General features: G+C 49.0%; 1 protein-coding gene across 10 annotated transcripts in view; it reads left to right on the top strand.

Moving 5' to 3' along the window:
- The first annotated feature begins 253 nt into the window (after positions 1-253).
- LOC1278176 (E3 ubiquitin-protein ligase lubel) overlaps positions 254-17,573 on the top strand; it is an 18,840-nt gene continuing 1,520 nt past the window's right edge. For 2 of the 10 annotated variants that reach the window (XM_061656504.1, XM_061656505.1), the window contains exons 1-19: positions 255-755; positions 2,804-2,893; positions 2,972-3,107; positions 3,246-3,394; positions 3,844-4,020; positions 4,609-4,777; positions 4,841-5,058; positions 5,315-5,725; positions 5,798-6,008; positions 6,075-7,496; positions 8,194-8,516; positions 8,596-8,793; positions 9,694-10,077; positions 10,162-10,287; positions 10,352-10,832; positions 11,109-16,186; positions 16,415-16,987; positions 17,061-17,408; positions 17,470-17,573. The exon at positions 17,470-17,573 is cut by the window's right edge and continues 69 nt beyond it. In XM_061656504.1, coding sequence (XP_061512488.1) covers positions 750-755; positions 2,804-2,893; positions 2,972-3,107; positions 3,246-3,394; positions 3,844-4,020; positions 4,609-4,777; positions 4,841-5,058; positions 5,315-5,725; positions 5,798-6,008; positions 6,075-7,496; positions 8,194-8,516; positions 8,596-8,793; positions 9,694-10,077; positions 10,162-10,287; positions 10,352-10,832; positions 11,109-16,186; positions 16,415-16,987; positions 17,061-17,408; positions 17,470-17,573 — 10,604 coding nt within the window. In that variant the 5' untranslated portion in view covers positions 255-749. Of the gene's footprint in view, positions 756-2,803; positions 2,894-2,971; positions 3,108-3,245; positions 3,395-3,843; positions 4,021-4,608; positions 4,778-4,840; positions 5,059-5,314; positions 5,726-5,797; positions 6,009-6,074; positions 7,497-8,193; positions 8,517-8,595; positions 8,794-9,693; positions 10,078-10,161; positions 10,288-10,351; positions 10,833-11,108; positions 16,187-16,414; positions 16,988-17,060; positions 17,409-17,469 lie in introns of all 10 variants that reach the window. The other 8 variants (XM_061656506.1, XM_061656508.1, XM_061656511.1 and 5 more) reach the window with 8 other exon arrangements.

Below are 17,573 nucleotides of genomic sequence, written 5' to 3'. Positions count from 1 at the left end.
GTTCGTTTGATATATATTACTATTGACTTAATTTTTTAAAAAGTGTGGCTATCATATACTTGACTGGAGCAATCAGTTAAACAATCTTCCATGTTGTGTTCTGGATGAACGCAAAATCGTACAAATTAATGATCAATTCAATTTAACCTACGTCCTAATGTGCCAACACTCTTTGTGAGGCGAAGAGCAAACACTTCGCTGCTCGCGAACGCCCAATTCGCTCTCAATCGCAGCCACTTCGACTTAGCTCAGCCACTTTCGCCAGTCAGTGATTGAACGTCGGCGCGTACGCATCTCGGTTCAGTTCGGTTCCGGCCTGCAGCACCCTCCGGTGGGGAAGTTATATAAAAAAAAGTAGCGAGAGAATATTTTCTATTTTCACTCTCCCGGTGCAAGTCGAAAAGTCGGGCGACGGCAAAGAAGTTACACCTGGAAGTTGCAAAAAGAACCCGTTTGAGTGCTACCAGCAGAGTGAGTGGAAGCGAAAGCAACGCCCGAGCTGAGGTGGATATGCTATTCCTGGTCAGCTTTTCCTGCACCATCAGTAGCCATCCAGATCTTTCGACTTAGCTCGCAGTGCTCTCAGTGTAATCAGCTCAAGCCAGTGAAAAGGTGACCGAAATTATTTTCCCTTAATAATCCTCACCGTGATCGTGCGAGGAGATTTTCGCGAGAGCGAAAAGTGAAAATCAATTTCCTTAATAATCGCTACCATATTTATATAGCGCTCCCGGGCAAACGCGATTTCGATGAGCGTAAGTGATGTCGCTGTGTGGAATTATGGTGCCATGCATTGCCATCCGTGAATGTGTTGGCGCGTGTGTGAATGTTCTCTAACAGTCTGGCCCCTTGTGTGTCCGTGTGTGTGTATGTGTCTGCCTGCACTAGGATTATATTAAAAATAGAAAATCGGTACCATTTTAGTGGGTCTCATACGTTGTCGCCCGGCCCTCTTCGTTCGTATGCTGCCGTGCCTCCGTATGCTGCCCATCCTAACGATAATGGTTGCGTTGAGTCGCCGCCGCCGCTCAGGTTGATCGCTGTGGTCATCAGTGAAAATGGTTCCGTCTGCAGACGATCTCTGACATTACCGGCGTGCGAGAAGTGTTGTGACAGAGAGAGAGAGAGAGAGAGAGAGAAAGAGAGAAAAACCGACCGTTGAAGTGACATACCGCCGTCTGGAGAGCCAGTTACTTATAGCTGTCGTGGCGCCAACGAAATGCAGACGAACGTTAGAGGAGCTGCTCTTGTGAGAACCATTTTCGGATTAAAATGGAATGCGGAAACATGATCAAGCAGTGATCTCGTGCTATTGGTGATCATCTCCTCGCAGTTAGGAGTTAGGGAGCGGCTGTGGTTGAAAAGCCAAGCGTGTGAAAGCGGTGGAATTATGTAATTAAGTTCTCTCCATAGTGTGGTACTAGATCATCGCTAAATTCTACCAAAATAACTGTGATGATTAATTGGTTTATTTTATTTTTATTGGCCACCTGAAACACTTACTCACTTCATCAAGCGTGCGAGCGGAGCGACTTGAGCGTTGAAAGTGCAATAGTTGACGATATCCTTGACGCAGTTCCTTATTCTGACGTGCGCGGTTGACACCGGTACACTCGTGAACTTGTGCAAGGTGCAAGGTTTCTTACAGGCACCAACAGCACCAGCAAAAACAACAACAGTCAATGAACGGGAACCGTGCGAGTGGCTTTAAATAAATTCGCAACAACTTCTCGGCGCAATGTCGCAAGGGTTCTAATTTTGTTTTGGGCCGTACGACGCGATTGGACGCGCCCTGGTAGCTGTGTTCGTCATTCAGTTTTGGACAAATGGGTTTGCTTCCGTTTTTTGACCCGGTGCCGATGGTGTTGTGGCAGCTGTGTGCCGATTTTCCAGCAGCAAACAGCACCAGCAGTGGGAAACATGTGGAATGTTTTATTTTTGGCTCGGACAGGGAAGGAAATAGCGCTGTTTCAAATGGTTCTCATGTGATCGTGAGTGAGATAGTGGTTTCGGAACGCAGCAGAAGCACGTTATGGCCATGTTTTTGAACGTTTTCCTGTTTCATTTGCGATCGTTTAATAAACATTATCCTCTTTTCGCAGTTCGATCATGCGATAAATAGTATGCAAAAGATAATTAACGCTCAGAAATTGTGAATGGAGAAAGCTCTAAATAAAGGGAAATTAAATACTTGAAAAGAATAAATTAAACTAATCATTCCATACCCATTTTCACTTCAAATCGTGAAAGCTACCATGCGTCTCCATCAACAGAACGCCTATCCCAGCATAAACTGAAAGTGCTCTAGAAAGCAAAATCATTCTCTTTGCCATGAACCAAGTCAACGAACAGAGAAAACGCCGAAACAGCATGCACTAGCCACTGAACTCGAGCTAAGTGCAGTTGGGAATGTTATACCGCCGCGCCCTACATACGTTACCTTCGCAACAAACGCACATTCGCGTCGCGTCTCGTCTGCAGATGCGCGTCCGTACTGGCAAGTGAATGTAAATAATGTTTAAAAATAAATCACGCAATAGCATCGGCAGACCAGGGGCGAGACGATATGAGATGCAGGCAAACGTGCACACACACACGAGCATTTTTATTGTTTGTTGTACTTGATAAGCGATTTAAAGAGTAAATAATCCGATCGACTCGCTAGACATATGGATTGATGGGATGCGAAAAACACTCCAGGGGAAAAGAAACTGTTGTTATGATCTCGTGCAGCAACGTGACATCTTGTTTTGAGCTTCGCGTCATCACTTTCATTAATTTGTTTTCAACATTTTCCATGCAGAATATTCGACAGTCCAGCAGAACTGGGTCAAGTATGGCTTCGAGTCCTTCAAACCGATTTCGGAGCGGGCGCAACATGCCATCATGGGTGGTAAGATAGAGCTTACCCGTACCAAACCGCCAACCGATTACAATTTACAGCCCTTCCATCTGTCTCTTCCCACAACAGACCGAAAGCAGTGATCGGGTAGGGCCGCCGCCTCCACCGCCACCGGCCAATAACGATCCCGAGTATGAGGTCATCGATGTGGCGAACCAGCAGCAATACTCGAATGCTCCACCTCCAGTGCCGCTCAAATCTCCAGGTACACACAGCCGTGTTTTGCGCTGCTCTCTGCTTACGCTAATACAAATATTATTCTATCTGCATTTCACACACACACGCACCTATTGCACCCTTCGCTCCGTGCATTGGAATGTGACCGAAACCCACCCCACCCCAGACATCAAACGGCTGACCGTGATGAAGTGCGATTTGTGCGGTTCCGTCGCGCCCGTCGTCCGGTGCGAGCAGTGCGACCAGAACCTGTTCTGTGTGTCCTGCGACGATCGCTATCACCGACACCCGAAACGCCAAACACACGTCAGAAAGGTAAGGGAAAAGCACCGCGCACCCACAGCCGCGCCTTGCTGTCCAGTGTTTTTACAGTAGAGCTCACTAGCGAGGGAGAAACAAACATCATTCTCACTCACCCCGCTAGCCATTTTGTTGTTGTCGATTCCATCCATACTGCCACACATGCATGGTTTTCATTAGGAAAGCGTTCCGACCTCATTCCAAAGGCGTGCGATCACTTGATCTTCGCCATTTCGCTCGATAGTTGGCAAGCAAATGCCATCCCGCCATCCTCGTGATCGATTTCCGTCTGGATCGGTTGAAATGTCACCCAGCCGCACCCAGTCCCTGCCCCATGCATGGTGCTTCGTTTCGTTTCAATTCCCATTTCACCCCATCCACTTCGATCCACTTCCGCGCCCTGCGCACGGTCAGCAGCTCTGTGCACTTCTCCGTTCCACCTTCGATTTTTCTCTTCTTCGCAGCCGATTGAACCGCCCGCGGCGGTTGCGCCACCGACCCCCAGCAGCACGGTCAAGCCTCCGCTGCCGCCGAAGGGTGACGCCGGATCGAGCGGGCCGCTGCCGCCGCCGAGAAGGAACAAGCGCCCCGGAAGCTTCCACTTTCCCAGTCCCATGTTTGGCCGCAAGCAGGACCAGCAGGTACGGCGCTGCATAATTTCGTGAGGACGGTGGTTGTTGCCTTGGCCACTTTGACCCACTCTTGTGCTAGGGCAGCCAGATTGAACTCACAGAGAAAGAGCGAGACTAATGGGGAAACTACCACAACTGAACGCACTCTATTAGCTTTGAGATAAATACGCTCTAATTTTTAACTGCCACACTTATTAAGCACATTTTTTTTATAATGTAGTAGACAACTCTTTCTCTTATCGACTCTTCATTTAAATATTCTTATGAAACGAGAGACACTCAACGCTTTTAGACCAAATGTACTAATAACCAATGTTTAGCACAAAACCTTGAAATATATACTTGATTTCTTATTGCTTCTTTAAAAACAACTGCATGTGTTTTCTTTTGCGTTCTTGTTACAATTCCCTTGCCATGGCCCCGATAGCTTCTTTAGTTATAGTCAAGCTCTAACATGTAACGCATTTACAAGCGGTTGAAGTGTTTTAGTTAGAGAAAAGTACGTTAAATATTAAATATGTAATATCCTAAAGGATTTTGGTAATACTAAGGATCTAAGGCTTTAATCCTTCTTATGGGTCCATCTCTTCCCCAAAGACAATTCCCACAACAGTGCCTCAAGGGCAGCCGGAGCAGCAGCAGCAAAAACCTCCGCCACCGCCGCCGAGTCCGGCTCTTTCCTTGCGGGAAAAGATGAACTCCCTCAAACGCTTCATACATCCCTCAAACAGGCCCTTACCCGATCCACCGGAGAGTAAAATTCATTGTAAGTTTGTCTAAACGCTTCCAAAAAAAGGGGCATCAAATAACCCTTTCTCTCGCTTCCCAGCTTCCAACTCATCACTGGACACCGTCTCGAAGCGCTCGCCGTCGATCGGGCCCAACAGATCCGTTTCGAGCACGATGGAAAAGATCCAGAACAATACGGCGGCCACGCTGGACCGCATGACGCTGCTGCAGCAGCGCTACCGGCAGCACCAAGAGGCGATGAAGTCGGATGGAGATCGCAGCAGACGCGCCAGTCTGACGTCCAACACGGACCTGCAGGTATCGTGCCCGATGGGGTTGGGAGCTTTTTGACGCAAAGTCTTCGATTTTTGGTTTTGCCTTTTGTCAATGTAGACTCATCTGTGTATGTTTGGTGTGCTCAAAATCATTCGCTTTCGACGTACGATTTGAAACGCACTACGTCAGACGAGTTTTCCCCTTTTTCGAATCGAAAACAAGGGGTGGAAATTCAAACACAATTGTTGCTTTTACTCACCATTCTGCTTTTCATCTGTAACCGTGTCTCGATCTACAGTCATCCGCTACTGAATCGTCAAACAGCTTCCGTAACAAGCCAACAGGTGCTTTTCAGCAGCAGCAGCAGCAGCAGCACCAACAGCCGTCGATGCAACCCTCTCAACAGCTGCAGAACAGATGGCTTAACCCGCCGGTACAGCCCAGAATACGATCTGGCAGTGTTGCTTCCGGCATTAATCTACTGTCCGTCCCGGGGACACCGAACGGACCGGGTTCAGGCTTTGGGCACAATTTCGCCCCACCGGGCAATAGTAATGCACCGTCTGTCTCTCCTATACAGCGCTCGGAGTTTGGCGACACGATGCCTTCGATGCCGAACGGGCCAAGGAGTCTCAGCACGTCTGTGTTCAATCTGCACCAGCCGCCACCACCGCAGCCGAACATGTGGGGCTTCAATCCGTTGCATCAGGTAAGGAGATCTCTTCAAGATTTGTCTTGCCTTTTTTTAGTTACCTTGTACTCTGTTTTATCTTTGACGCAGGCTCAGTCAATGGCACACTTCAATCCGATGCAGTGGAATCAGATGAACGCCTGGATGGGACGTGGATCGCAGAACGGTTCCAACATGAGTCTCAACCTACCGCCACAGCATGGTTATCCGCCACAAGATCCTGCCGGATATCCACCCGGCTGGACCAACACTTGGAATGGAATGTATCCATACCCGATGGGCATGATGCCAATGATGCCAGGTACGGTAGAATACATTACAATTGCCATAGAACCTTCTCTAATTCCACCATCTTCTCAATCTCCAGGAGTAGCCATGCCACCGCCGCGATCCCGTGCCAACTCACGATCGCGCGCTGCCTCACCAGCGCTGAGCGTCAAGTCGCGCAAGTCCACCATGTCGATGCGCAACCTCAACCGAAACAGTTTCATCGACGATCTTACCGATGACGAAGATTCGGACGACGGGTTCCATCGTTCGCGCGGGCGTGGTGGTGATCGGCGACGCCGTGAGCGTCTCAACTCCACCAGCAGTATGGACTTTGACGAGCCAGAACCTCCAGCGCAGTCCTTCGTGCGTGCATCGAGCGTAAAGCATTCGCGCTTCAACCGTGATCGTCGCGGTGGAGGATCTTCGGCCCGTTCGCTGATCGATTATCCCGTGTCGAGGAAGGTCACAGCTCCACCAGCTCGGTACGATCGCGAGGATCTGGTGCGCGATCGTTTCGACAAGCTGTCCGTGTCGTCGGCCCGCAAAGAGCCATCGGATTCCTTCACAAACGATTCCGATCTCGAGCAGGAAGGACGTCGAGTCACCTCCAATCGGTCTCGGTCGGGCAATGAGAGTCTCAGTTCACCGCGCAAGATCAACTCCGACTCCATGACGAATGATTCCGATGCCGACTTTGAACGCAGACGTCAGGCCAAACTGAAGGCGGCTCAGAACAATCTCGCTGCCGCACGGCGCATCACGTCCGACTCGCACACGAACGACTCCGAGCCGGAACAGGATCGACGAAGACAGCAGAAGAGCAAGCCGGCTCCATTGCCAGCGCCGAAAAAGCCAATACCAAGCTCCGATTCGGATGGGCGTGAGAAACAGCGCAGAAAGAGTGACACCAAGAAGAGTGACAGTGGAAAGGCTGTCGCAGCCGCGCCCAAGAAGATTCCTTCCGACTCGCACACACCCGATACGGATGGTTCGGACCAGAGGAGACGCTTTGCCTCGAAACAACAGAGACAACGCAAGCACTCAAGCACCGAGTTCATCGCCAACGAATCAGACAATGAACGGCCGGAAAAGGTCGTCAATGGGCTGCTGGAGTTCCGCACCATATCGCCCACGAAGTCGGACTCAGACGAACAGCGGCATCTGAAAACGGTCGAGATTAAGAACATCATCAACGACACCCGCTCGGAGGTGGAGCCCGATAATGGAGAAGTGCCAGAACAGTCACCACCGCCGCCAGCCCTCGTTGCACCGGATCGTGAGTGGGAGTGTGAGTTCTGCACGTACGTCAACGAGCCTGGCGTGAAGATCTGTGCCATCTGCTGCAAAACCGCCACCATCAGTGCGGTGGGTGGTGGTGCCACGAAACAGGACGGTGAGACCCGTTCACCGCCTCCGGATGTAGTGCAGGAGACGCCGCAAGTTACCGAGGTGAAGCTGCAAATCGTACCGCCCCAGAAGACCGCCAACGGTAAGCCACCAGGTGAAACGAAGAAGAAAGGTAGGATTCGTAAAATATCCTTTTGGCCCGGCACTAAAGCGAAGTAGTGTTGTCCTTAATTTATCCACACCCTGTATCCCTTGCCCGGTAATAAGCACGCAAGCATCTACGCACCCCAAGCACCTGCATTCAAGCACTTTGTTTTTGTTATGTTTCCAATTTTAAGAAAGTTCAATGTAAAAAGATCATTCTAGTATTTCCACTCAAGCCTACTTCAAATGTCTTTGAATGTACGTGATTCTTGTTCGTTACTTCCAAGCCAATATCCTATCCGTCCAGTAGCGTTTTGCATTTACTTCCCGGTATCTGAGCCACCTGCCGTACCAATACAGTTCCATATTTAGGACCCCGGGCACCCAAAGCCGTCCCACTAGAGTGTAGTAATCGTTTGTGAGTGTTTTTTGTTTCGTTTTCAAACCCCGGTTTTTCCTGTTAACCAACAAACCGCGTACTCATAATCGAACCCAATCCTAAAGTTGTAATTTTGCGCCATGATACGTTGTGCACAATAATCTCAATAAAGGCCGCACCATTTCTCGTGCAAAAAAACTACTCCAGACACATAGACCCAAGCGTTTCCTACCCGAAATGTGTGTAAGCCCCTTGTTGCCTGTTGCCCACCCCATTTTTTGTTGTTGTTGTTCCTCTGTGAGTGTTAATCGGACAGTGTCTTTGCTCGTGTTCTCTCTCGTTCTAGATGTTGACGACGAGATGGACACCGAGATGGACCAGATAGTCGAGGGCGAGGTTGTGTCGAATTCGTGTAGCGATGGTAGTAATGAAGGGTTGAATCGATCCCTTACTCCCGAGAAGAAGCAATCGGTTGAGATACAGCCAAGCTTCGATGCAGATCCTGTCCACGTTGAGAAAAAGGTTGCGAAAGAGAAGGTATCCACGGGTTGTGGTCCTTCGCCGCCGAGGGAAATTGTTGGGGTTGGCCATTCAGCGGCTGCAGGAGAAAGGTCACGTCATAGGGCTTCTATCGGAACATCACCACCGCCCCAGGATATGTCCACACAGGTAAGTCGACATGATACTTCATCCAATATCCTGTAGCCCCTTTGCTAAACACATCTCTTCTATCACGCACACGCACCAGACATATGATTCATTCGAGCAGGTGCGTCATGAAATTGCCACACAAAGTCAACGCGTTGATATACCGGCCAATGAAACGGCCCAGGAGCCGAACCTCACGTCTTCAGCACTTTACAAGCGATCGTATTCGCTCGCCACACCGCAACTGCTCGAAGTTGAACGCCCTGCCAGTCGCAACAGCATCTCTAGTGATACGCAGGTATGGCATTGGGGAAGGAAAAAGAAATCTGAAAGATAGGGGTGTCTTTGTGGGGTGTCAAGCATAGAAAAACCTAACGAATCCCTCCCAGACGCATCTCGCATGATAATTATGCATCGTTGTACATTATCGCGCCACACTTCATTATTTCATCGTTGACAGACGCTTTGTTGATTCGTCTATTTTTGGGACGCATCAGTTCTAGACGCGCATCAAATTTGTTCATCCAATCCCAAAACCCACCACAAAACACACCTCATTAGCAAGACGCTTCCTTATGGTCGTCCCCGTTCGTCACGCCGACTTTTGGCAGTTTGCAGCTACACAACGCAGCACGCCATTCGAACGCCCCAAAAATAGCACTACCAACACGCTATTTTACTAACACCAAGCGGCACGATTACACACCATTTTCGTCAACTATGCGGTAATGGTGTCCACGGACGGGCTGTCGTTTGACCACTTCCTTGCTTGTTTGCTTGCTCTTGTGGACGATGGATAGATCGCGGCGTCGGTTGTGACGTCATGTTTCGGGTTCGTACAAGAATGATGAAGTGGATTTATGCGAACCGTCATCTGTTACATCGAACACGCCCGATCGTGCGTTGATGCTTCCGAAGGGCAGACGTTAGAAATAGGCGCACATTGCATGCGCCACGCGTTAGTGTAGTTTTGAGTGTCGGTGGTTTATTAGCTCGTTTTGGTAAGGGGTTAAGGCGTAATATTTTTCTTTAATTAATTGCATCTAATGAAGTAACCAGTTAATTATAAATCATCATTTGGATAACAAATAGGTCTACTAAATTTGGATGAAAGGTCCAGTTCCTTGCTCTGTGACACTAAGTTGCTTGTTAAAACGGACTCTTCAATAACTGACAAACCCATTCAATCAACTTCTAGAGCCTACCACCATCACCACACGAACTGAGCCCGCAGCCCGGTCTGCAGAACTCGTCACGGTATCACGCAAATCAGGCACTGAATCAAACGACCACCTCCACCACCACTCAATCATCCCCATCCCATCGTTACGGCCAGCAACAGCAGCAGGATGAAAGCCTATCCTTCCTGGACCGTGCCATCCATCAGATCATCCAAACAGCCGCTAATCAGACACTCGGTGCTGCTGCTGCCGCTACTGCCTCCGGCCGCGCTGCAGCTGTTCCCGAGGAGAACATGTATCGCACATTTAACGATCTACGCCGCATCGATACGATGACGCAGGCAAAGGCCGTCAGTCCGCAGCCGGCTGGCGGAGGAAATGTGCCACCCAGACAACCAATGGTGACGAGAGTGTGCCGGAGGAGTTGATGTTTCTCAACAGGTTCGGGGGGTATTAATTCATTCTTTTTTATGCTCATTTGACAGCAATCGAAAACGATGGACGATCATCAAGATCCTGAAGATATGCCGCAAGGTACAGAGCAACTGACAGAGATGCAAAATGGATCTACATCCAAAGAGGAACCTTCCGAGATGACTCTTCTTCTGCGGGTAACACACATAAAATGCTTGTCTGTGTCTTTTTATTAACATGCTACCACATTTAATCGCACAGGAAGCAGAACGCTATCACTTCACAGCCGAAGAGTTGCAGGCAGCGATGAATCATTGTGGAGAAAAGCATCCGGTCCAGTGGCTGCGCAGCAATTGGAACAAACTAATCGAAACAGTTCAAACGTTGGCCACCAAGTACGGGCACGAGAAGCGCGAGAACACCATCGGAACCATTTCGACGGTGGAGGCCCGGGAGGCGCTCCGAATGCACAAGGGCAACATCTGGCGTGCGATCACTGAGTGCATCGAGCAGCGACAGCGCAAGTATCGCGAAATCGCCTCGAAGGGTAACTTCACGCGCGAGGACATCGTCACAAGCCTGACGGCCCACCATGGCAATCTTGAGCTGGCGACGATTGAGCTAAGCAAAACGCAGCTCAAACCGTTCCTGATGCGCATCTGGGGTCCACCGAGCGGGGCCGACAACGACAGTGGCAACTTGCTGCTGCAGCAAGCGCTGCAGGAGGATCGAACTGGAATCAGTAAGAACCGATCGCATCGGCTGTAGCGTGGAGGGTAGTGTGGTCCAGTGGTATTAATGCTAGTTTTTTCTTTCCCTTTTCCCGTGTTTTTACTCTGCATTGCGATACCGTCGAAAATGGGGAATTTCCTGTACCTATCCTGTGTGTTTGTGTGTGTGATGCGTGTTACCCTACCCGGCACCTGAACCTCTGGACGACCTATGATCCCTCTGTGTTGTAATGTAAACCTGATCTTCTTCCTCTGAATCAATTAATGGATCAACCAACTACAAATAGGCAGTGAAATTCAACAGTTTATCAGTGCCCATGTAGAACAGGAGCTGCTTGGTACAGGGCCATCGGAAAAGGTTATGCAACCATCAGAACCCGAGCTACCGAGCGCGATGGAGCAAGCTGACAGAGAAGAAATTGAGCCAGAAATACAACAACTAACTGAACATGAGAGCACTAAAGCACCAACTCCATCACTGCCGGAAGAGGATCATCATGAAGAGGTATGTGAAGCGCAATCCACCACGACCACTTCCAACACGGAAATATTAAAGGATATTGAGGCACTTATAATGCAAATGGAACGAAAGCAAGAGTCCTCCAACGGTACGGTACTACGCAACATCCAGCAACTGCTCAGCCAACTCGTCGACGCTGAGCCCAACTCTAGGTCCCCGTCGGCCACATCGATACGGTCTCAGGCAAGTGATCAGCGTATCATGAGCAAAAGTCCCATTCCCGTGCGCAATGGCAAGCAACCCGATCATCTGCCCGATCCAAACCGATCCATCGAGGACGATGTACGTGACTTTGTACAAGAGAACATACAGGACATTCTGCCGAACCTGGTGCAACAGGTACGGCAGGAACTGGACGCGGTGAAAGTGAATTTACAGACGAAACCGAAATCATTGGAGGACGACATACGCGAGACGTTGATGAGGGCCGAATACTCTGAGAACGACTACAGCAACATTCATTACTTTCCATTCGATAAGACGCCCGAACCGCCTGTACATTTCCCCGAGCGTCAGCAAACGAGTAAGGTGTCGGTACAGCCATCGGCAGTCCACGAAACGGACGAGTATGCTAATATTCAAAAGTTTCTGGAGCGAGCCATAAGAAACGAGAAAACCACTACCGTGTTTGATCAGATGAAGCGTAGCAACTATCTTATCGATAGCAGCTCCGACGAAGCACGACAAACGGCGGAGTCTACGGATTATTACGATCTGGTATCGATCAACGAGAAATTGATGCATCTGTTCACTAAGACTCCTTCGAAGGAGTCCCAACCAGTGCAACAACATGAGGTTGCATCAAAGACATCTCATCCAGAGGAAAGTCCATCAACTACGAAAGTTCAGAGCCACGTTCCAACAGCTACAGAAGAAGCTACACGAACTCCGCAAGGTCCAGAAGAGCCAATGCCACAAGAAAGTCCACAAATGGAAAAGAAAGGCGTTAAGAAACGTCGCGGATCACGTATTCCAGTCAACAAGAACAATTATCTCTACAGGCGTCCAGTGAAAAGCTCTTCGGAAAGTGACTTTGAAGTATTGGCCACAAATGCAAAACAGAATCAATCGTCGATAGCGGCTATAGATCATGTGGAAGAAATGCGACATGTGGTTGAGAATATCGAGCGTATCGAGCAGACGATTGACGTGGAAGACGCTCCTGAAGACGAAGACGATCAAGAAGATTTTGAGTTAATTGATGAGCCAATCTACATAAACCTTCCTCCGAAAAAAGAATCAGAAGCTGAAAATGTGGAACAGCTGGAAGAGGTTGAAGATACAACTACAATGCCACAACAAGCTTCTCCCGTTGGAGAATCTACCACGTTCGTTGAACCTATTAAGGATCATCATACTGAGTCCGTCATCCAGGATCTTACGCAAGATATCTCAACACCTCAAGAACTTTCACAACAGTCGGTTGAGGCTACGGATGCTGTCAATGAGCGGATTGTGGAAGAACAAAAGCTACAAGACTCTACACCAGCCATATCAAACACGACTCAAGAGCCTCCTATACAACCTGTGGAATCCAATACTGCTGCTGCTTCTATTGCTCATGTTGTTGAAGAACCAAAACCAATTCACTCACAAGATCCTGCCCCACAAGCCTCAAATGAGAATCAGCAGCAACCTCTTCCAGCACCTTCTGCAGAGGAAAACATACAAACTAATGAGCTCCCAATCACCACTTCAAATGAAACTAATGGTCACGTACAAGAAGAGCCTCAATCAACTGTTATTGCTGAAACACCTGTTGTGGCAAGTGAGACCATAGCTAGTTCCTCTGCTCCGAATGAAGCTGTCAAATCTGAACCACCCACAAACGGTTCATTGCCGGATAATTCAAACAACATCTCGGAAGCAGAACAGCAAGACGATGTTATAAGCCATAGCTCCAAACTGGCAAACAATCTATCCGAACTTGTGCTGGATACGAAACGGCTCATACAACAAATGAAGGATGAGATCAACTCGGACATTGCAACGTTCAATGAGGACGATGCTGCTTACGAGGAAGATTACTACGAAGATGAATACGAAGACGAATGGGAAGGTGAAGAGGAGGAAGAAGAGTGGGATTCTAACGAGGAGTATGATGTGGACGAGAATGGCGATTTTTATGAGTATGAAGATGATGATGATGATGGATCGGTCATGTTTTCCGAAATGACCATCATTGATTCCGCCAAATCGAGAGATGCTGAGCAACCGCCCAATGAAATGATACCAGTCCAAGAACCTCCACAAATGATCATGCCCATGATCAACATGGCGATTGTAAGAGAAAACGAACGGAACAGTGCGTCCGAGGTGAGCGACCTCCCACTGGACAGTGATTTCAATGATGCTATGAGTGTGATTGAACAGTCAGTAGGCGAACTACGAAACATGTTGCACTTGACAGAGGAAGCTTTAGGACCGCTGGATCTGGCCAACCCACTGCATCATGCTTCCAGCGTGGAGACGCTACAGAATAGTCCGGAACAGAGTGAAATTAGTGAGATTACACTCGTTCCCGAGTACCATAACACGACGGCAGAGGAATCGAGTGAACCTACGCTCGTGGCAGACGAGAATGTTCCGATGACGATGAAGGATGTGCAAACATTAATGAACGCCAAAGCAGTCATTGGTGGCTTTATAAAAAATGTGCAAAAAATAGAGCAAACGACTGAAGAACAGTTGCAAGATAATGCACTACCGATCGAGGAATCCCCGATAGTGATTTACGATTCTGTGAAGACATCCTCAACAGAAACTACAGATAACAAGCCACCATCTGTGATCGAAAGGAATGTTCCGAATGGAACGGCAGCAATTTTGGAAGAGCCAGTAGACACAATCGACCAGACAGTTGCGAATGGCAGCACCGGAGTAATGCATTCTAAAATCAACTCTGCAGTTCAAGCAGAGAACATGGAAGGTGTTGTCCACATTTCAGGTGGTACAGAGGCCAGCCAACCAGCTGCCTCATCACCTCATCAACCGCTGTTATCTGAAGATAATAGCAGCGTTGTTTCCTCTGTTCCATTGTCAAAAGCATCTGTACAAGAACCTGTTCTTACCGACGCCCCAACGACACACGATCAGTTGAGCAATGGTGTAAATGGAAATATGGCTACAAGCAATGAAGCGGGACATGTTACAGAGGTAATCACACAAGACGATGGCTTGGGTATTCTGGCGTCCTCCACAAGCCATCCAGACTCACAACCAGTCCAAGCAACGCCCAACTCCCAGAATATTTCAGTGATCAATAATGCAATACCTGATTACGTTAATGCGGATGCTCTACAATTGATTGACGAGAACGGTTCCGATGCAGCTATCCCTGAATACGCTACAGTATTTAAGGCAAGTTCGAAGCATCAACAAATCGAGACTACTAATGACTTGGCCCAACAGCCTCCAGCTTCTATTGGAACAACTCTGAACACAAGCAGAGAACATCTTGCTACAAGCCAGGAAGAAGCAGGTCTTGTAAATGGGACCAATTTGAGGGCAGCCATTACCGAAGATGCTTCAGTACCAGCAACTTCAGAATCGTACTCCGTGGAGCAGCCGTCTGAAGCTACCGTTAACTCACAAGAACTTCAAGTTTCTGTTGAGTCTACAATAGATGATCACCTCGATCATCCAGTTAGTGAAAGCTTGAAAATGACGAATGACATCACTCAAACTACTCAGCAAAGTATTCAACCAGAATCTACACAAAACCAACAAGGTCCTGGTGATCTTGTAGACACATCGAACAATCCCATCCCCGTGACGGACGGTGACGTTCAATCACTACCACAGCAACCCACCACCACTAACGTCACCACTGAACAACAACCACCAGAACCAAACGCAAATAATTTACCTAATGGAAATGCTACGAGCGGTCACAGGACACTATCACGTGCCTCCTCTGAGGAGCCTTCATCTAGCTTCGTTGAGATACAACCATCGCAGGTCATCATTCACACACCTCAAACAGAAACGCAACCGCAAGTCGTTCCGCCCGAAGCTCCACCGCGTACCACAAACATCTACCAGAATGTGGACCTTCATCCTTCGGCTTCATCCATCTCCCCCACTGCTACTACCATTACCACCACCTCCACCACCACTACCTCCACTACTACCCCCATGAAGAGCCCACCCACTCGATCAAAGTCGAAAGCTCCCAAACTAACCGTTAAAGTTACAAACGCTGCTTCTTCGCAGTCGGAGGATGGTGCCTCACCGACAACACCACCAACTCCCACTGGCCAGAAGGCTAACACCAAAGCAACCGCTTCCAAAACTAAAACCGAAAGTAAAAAGAAATCCACTAGCACCACATCGTCCCCCACGGCCGATTCCAACGGTCGGCGGCCGTCGGTCACGCGCAAAAAATCGATCGGCGGTGTGTTTGGCCCGGTACAAACCAACACGGTCAAGAACATGCAGAAAGAGTTCCTCAACAAGGCGAAGGAATCGCCCAAACCGAGCACATCCAAGGTTGCTCCCAAGCCGGCCAAGCTCGTTCAGCCCAAGGCGTTTACCGCTCGCTCATCGACTACACCGACCGCCTCAACCAGCAAGGCATCCACCCCGGCGTCGGAGGATGCGAGCACATCGGCCAGATCCACGCCCGGACTCAACGATGCGAACGAACCACAGCCGGGCAGCTCGCGCGACACGACCTACATGTGCGAGAAGTTGATGAAGAAAAAGTACCGCGAAACGTGCTTCAGCGATGAGTACCAAACGACGGACGATGAGGATGAAAGCCACATGACGGTCACGGAAAGCGAGCGCACCATTATCAAAAGCCTCGTGAAACCGTACGAACCGAACAATGAGCCACCAGAAGTAAGTTGCGTGCGTGTGCTTGGAATTGTTTGTTCTTTTCGTAATCGATCGCCATTATATGTTTTTCCTGCGCGTAGAACTCTGCCTGCTAGGTAAACACGTGGGAACTTGAGTTATGCGCAGAACGATCATCCATCACCTAAAATCTTTGATCGTACTGATTTTCATTCATTCTTAGAGCACCGCTTCTTCCGGAGATGCTAATGTCAGTTCCTCTATTTCTTCCAGGTGCAAGCAAAACAGTTGATGGAAGATGGTCTTGTGCAAACGCTCGCCCAAGCAGAGCTTGCGGTGCAGTTGATCGAGTTGCGGTACGCCAAAGACAACGCCATCTGGGCCGCAACGCAGTGTCACACGATCGACGATGCGAAAGATCTGCTGCAAAAGGAGTGCGAGCTTTGTCTGGGTGTATTCCCAATGAACGAGATCATCTCGATGCTCAAATGTACTCACACCTGCTGCTTTGAGTGCGCCAAGGAGTACTTCACACAGGAGATTACCAACCGCTCCATTACGAACTGTAACTGCCCGTACTGTAAGGAGCCTGATCTAAATGGGCCAGAAGTTACGGAAGACGACGTGCTGGAGTACTTCTCCAATCTGGACATTCTTCTGAAGAACATCGTCGACGAGGAGGTGCACGATCTGTTCCAGCGTAAGATCCGCGATCGAACACTCACCAAAGATCCAAACTTCAAGTGGTGCGTCCATTGCTCAAGTGGATTCTTTGCCCGTCCGAAACAGCGACGACTAGTCTGTCCGGATTGTGGCTCAATCACGTGTGCCTCATGTCGTAAGGCGGTAAGATATTGTGTTCCGATTTAGTTTCTAGGAGCTCTAAACAAAACGTTTGCCGTTGTCTCCGTTCACCCAGTGGGAAACTCAACATGAGGGACTAACATGCGAGAAGTTTGCCGAGTGGAAGGAAGCTAACGATCCCGAACTGCAGGCCGAAGGTGTCCAGCGTCATCTGCAAACACACGGTATCAGCTGTCCCAACTGCAAGTTCCGGTACTCCCTCGCACGTGGCGGTTGTATGCACTTTACCTGTACGCAGTGCAAGTTTGAGTTCTGTTACGGCTGTAACAAGCCGTTTATGATGGGTGCGAAATGTAGCGTATCACCGTACTGCGCCAAGCTGGGATTGCATGCACATCATCCGCGAAACTGTCTGTTCTATCTGCGCGACAAGGAACCAAGAGATCTACAAAACTTGCTTCTGGTAATATTCAATATCCCCAAAAATAGTTCTCAAATGGCTAACGCAAAAATTCGCATTGTAGATGAACAACGTACCGTTTGATACAGAACCTTCGGAGCAGATGAAACAGGAGTTGGCGAATGGAGAGAGCACCACCATGAAGTGTCCCATTCCATTGCAAAAGGA

Source organism: Anopheles gambiae, chromosome 3, assembly GCF_943734735.2.
Source record: "Anopheles gambiae chromosome 3, idAnoGambNW_F1_1, whole genome shotgun sequence".
Classification (NCBI taxonomy): domain Eukaryota; kingdom Metazoa; phylum Arthropoda; class Insecta; order Diptera; family Culicidae; genus Anopheles; species Anopheles gambiae.
This window is presented reverse-complemented; position numbering and strand designations above follow the sequence as displayed.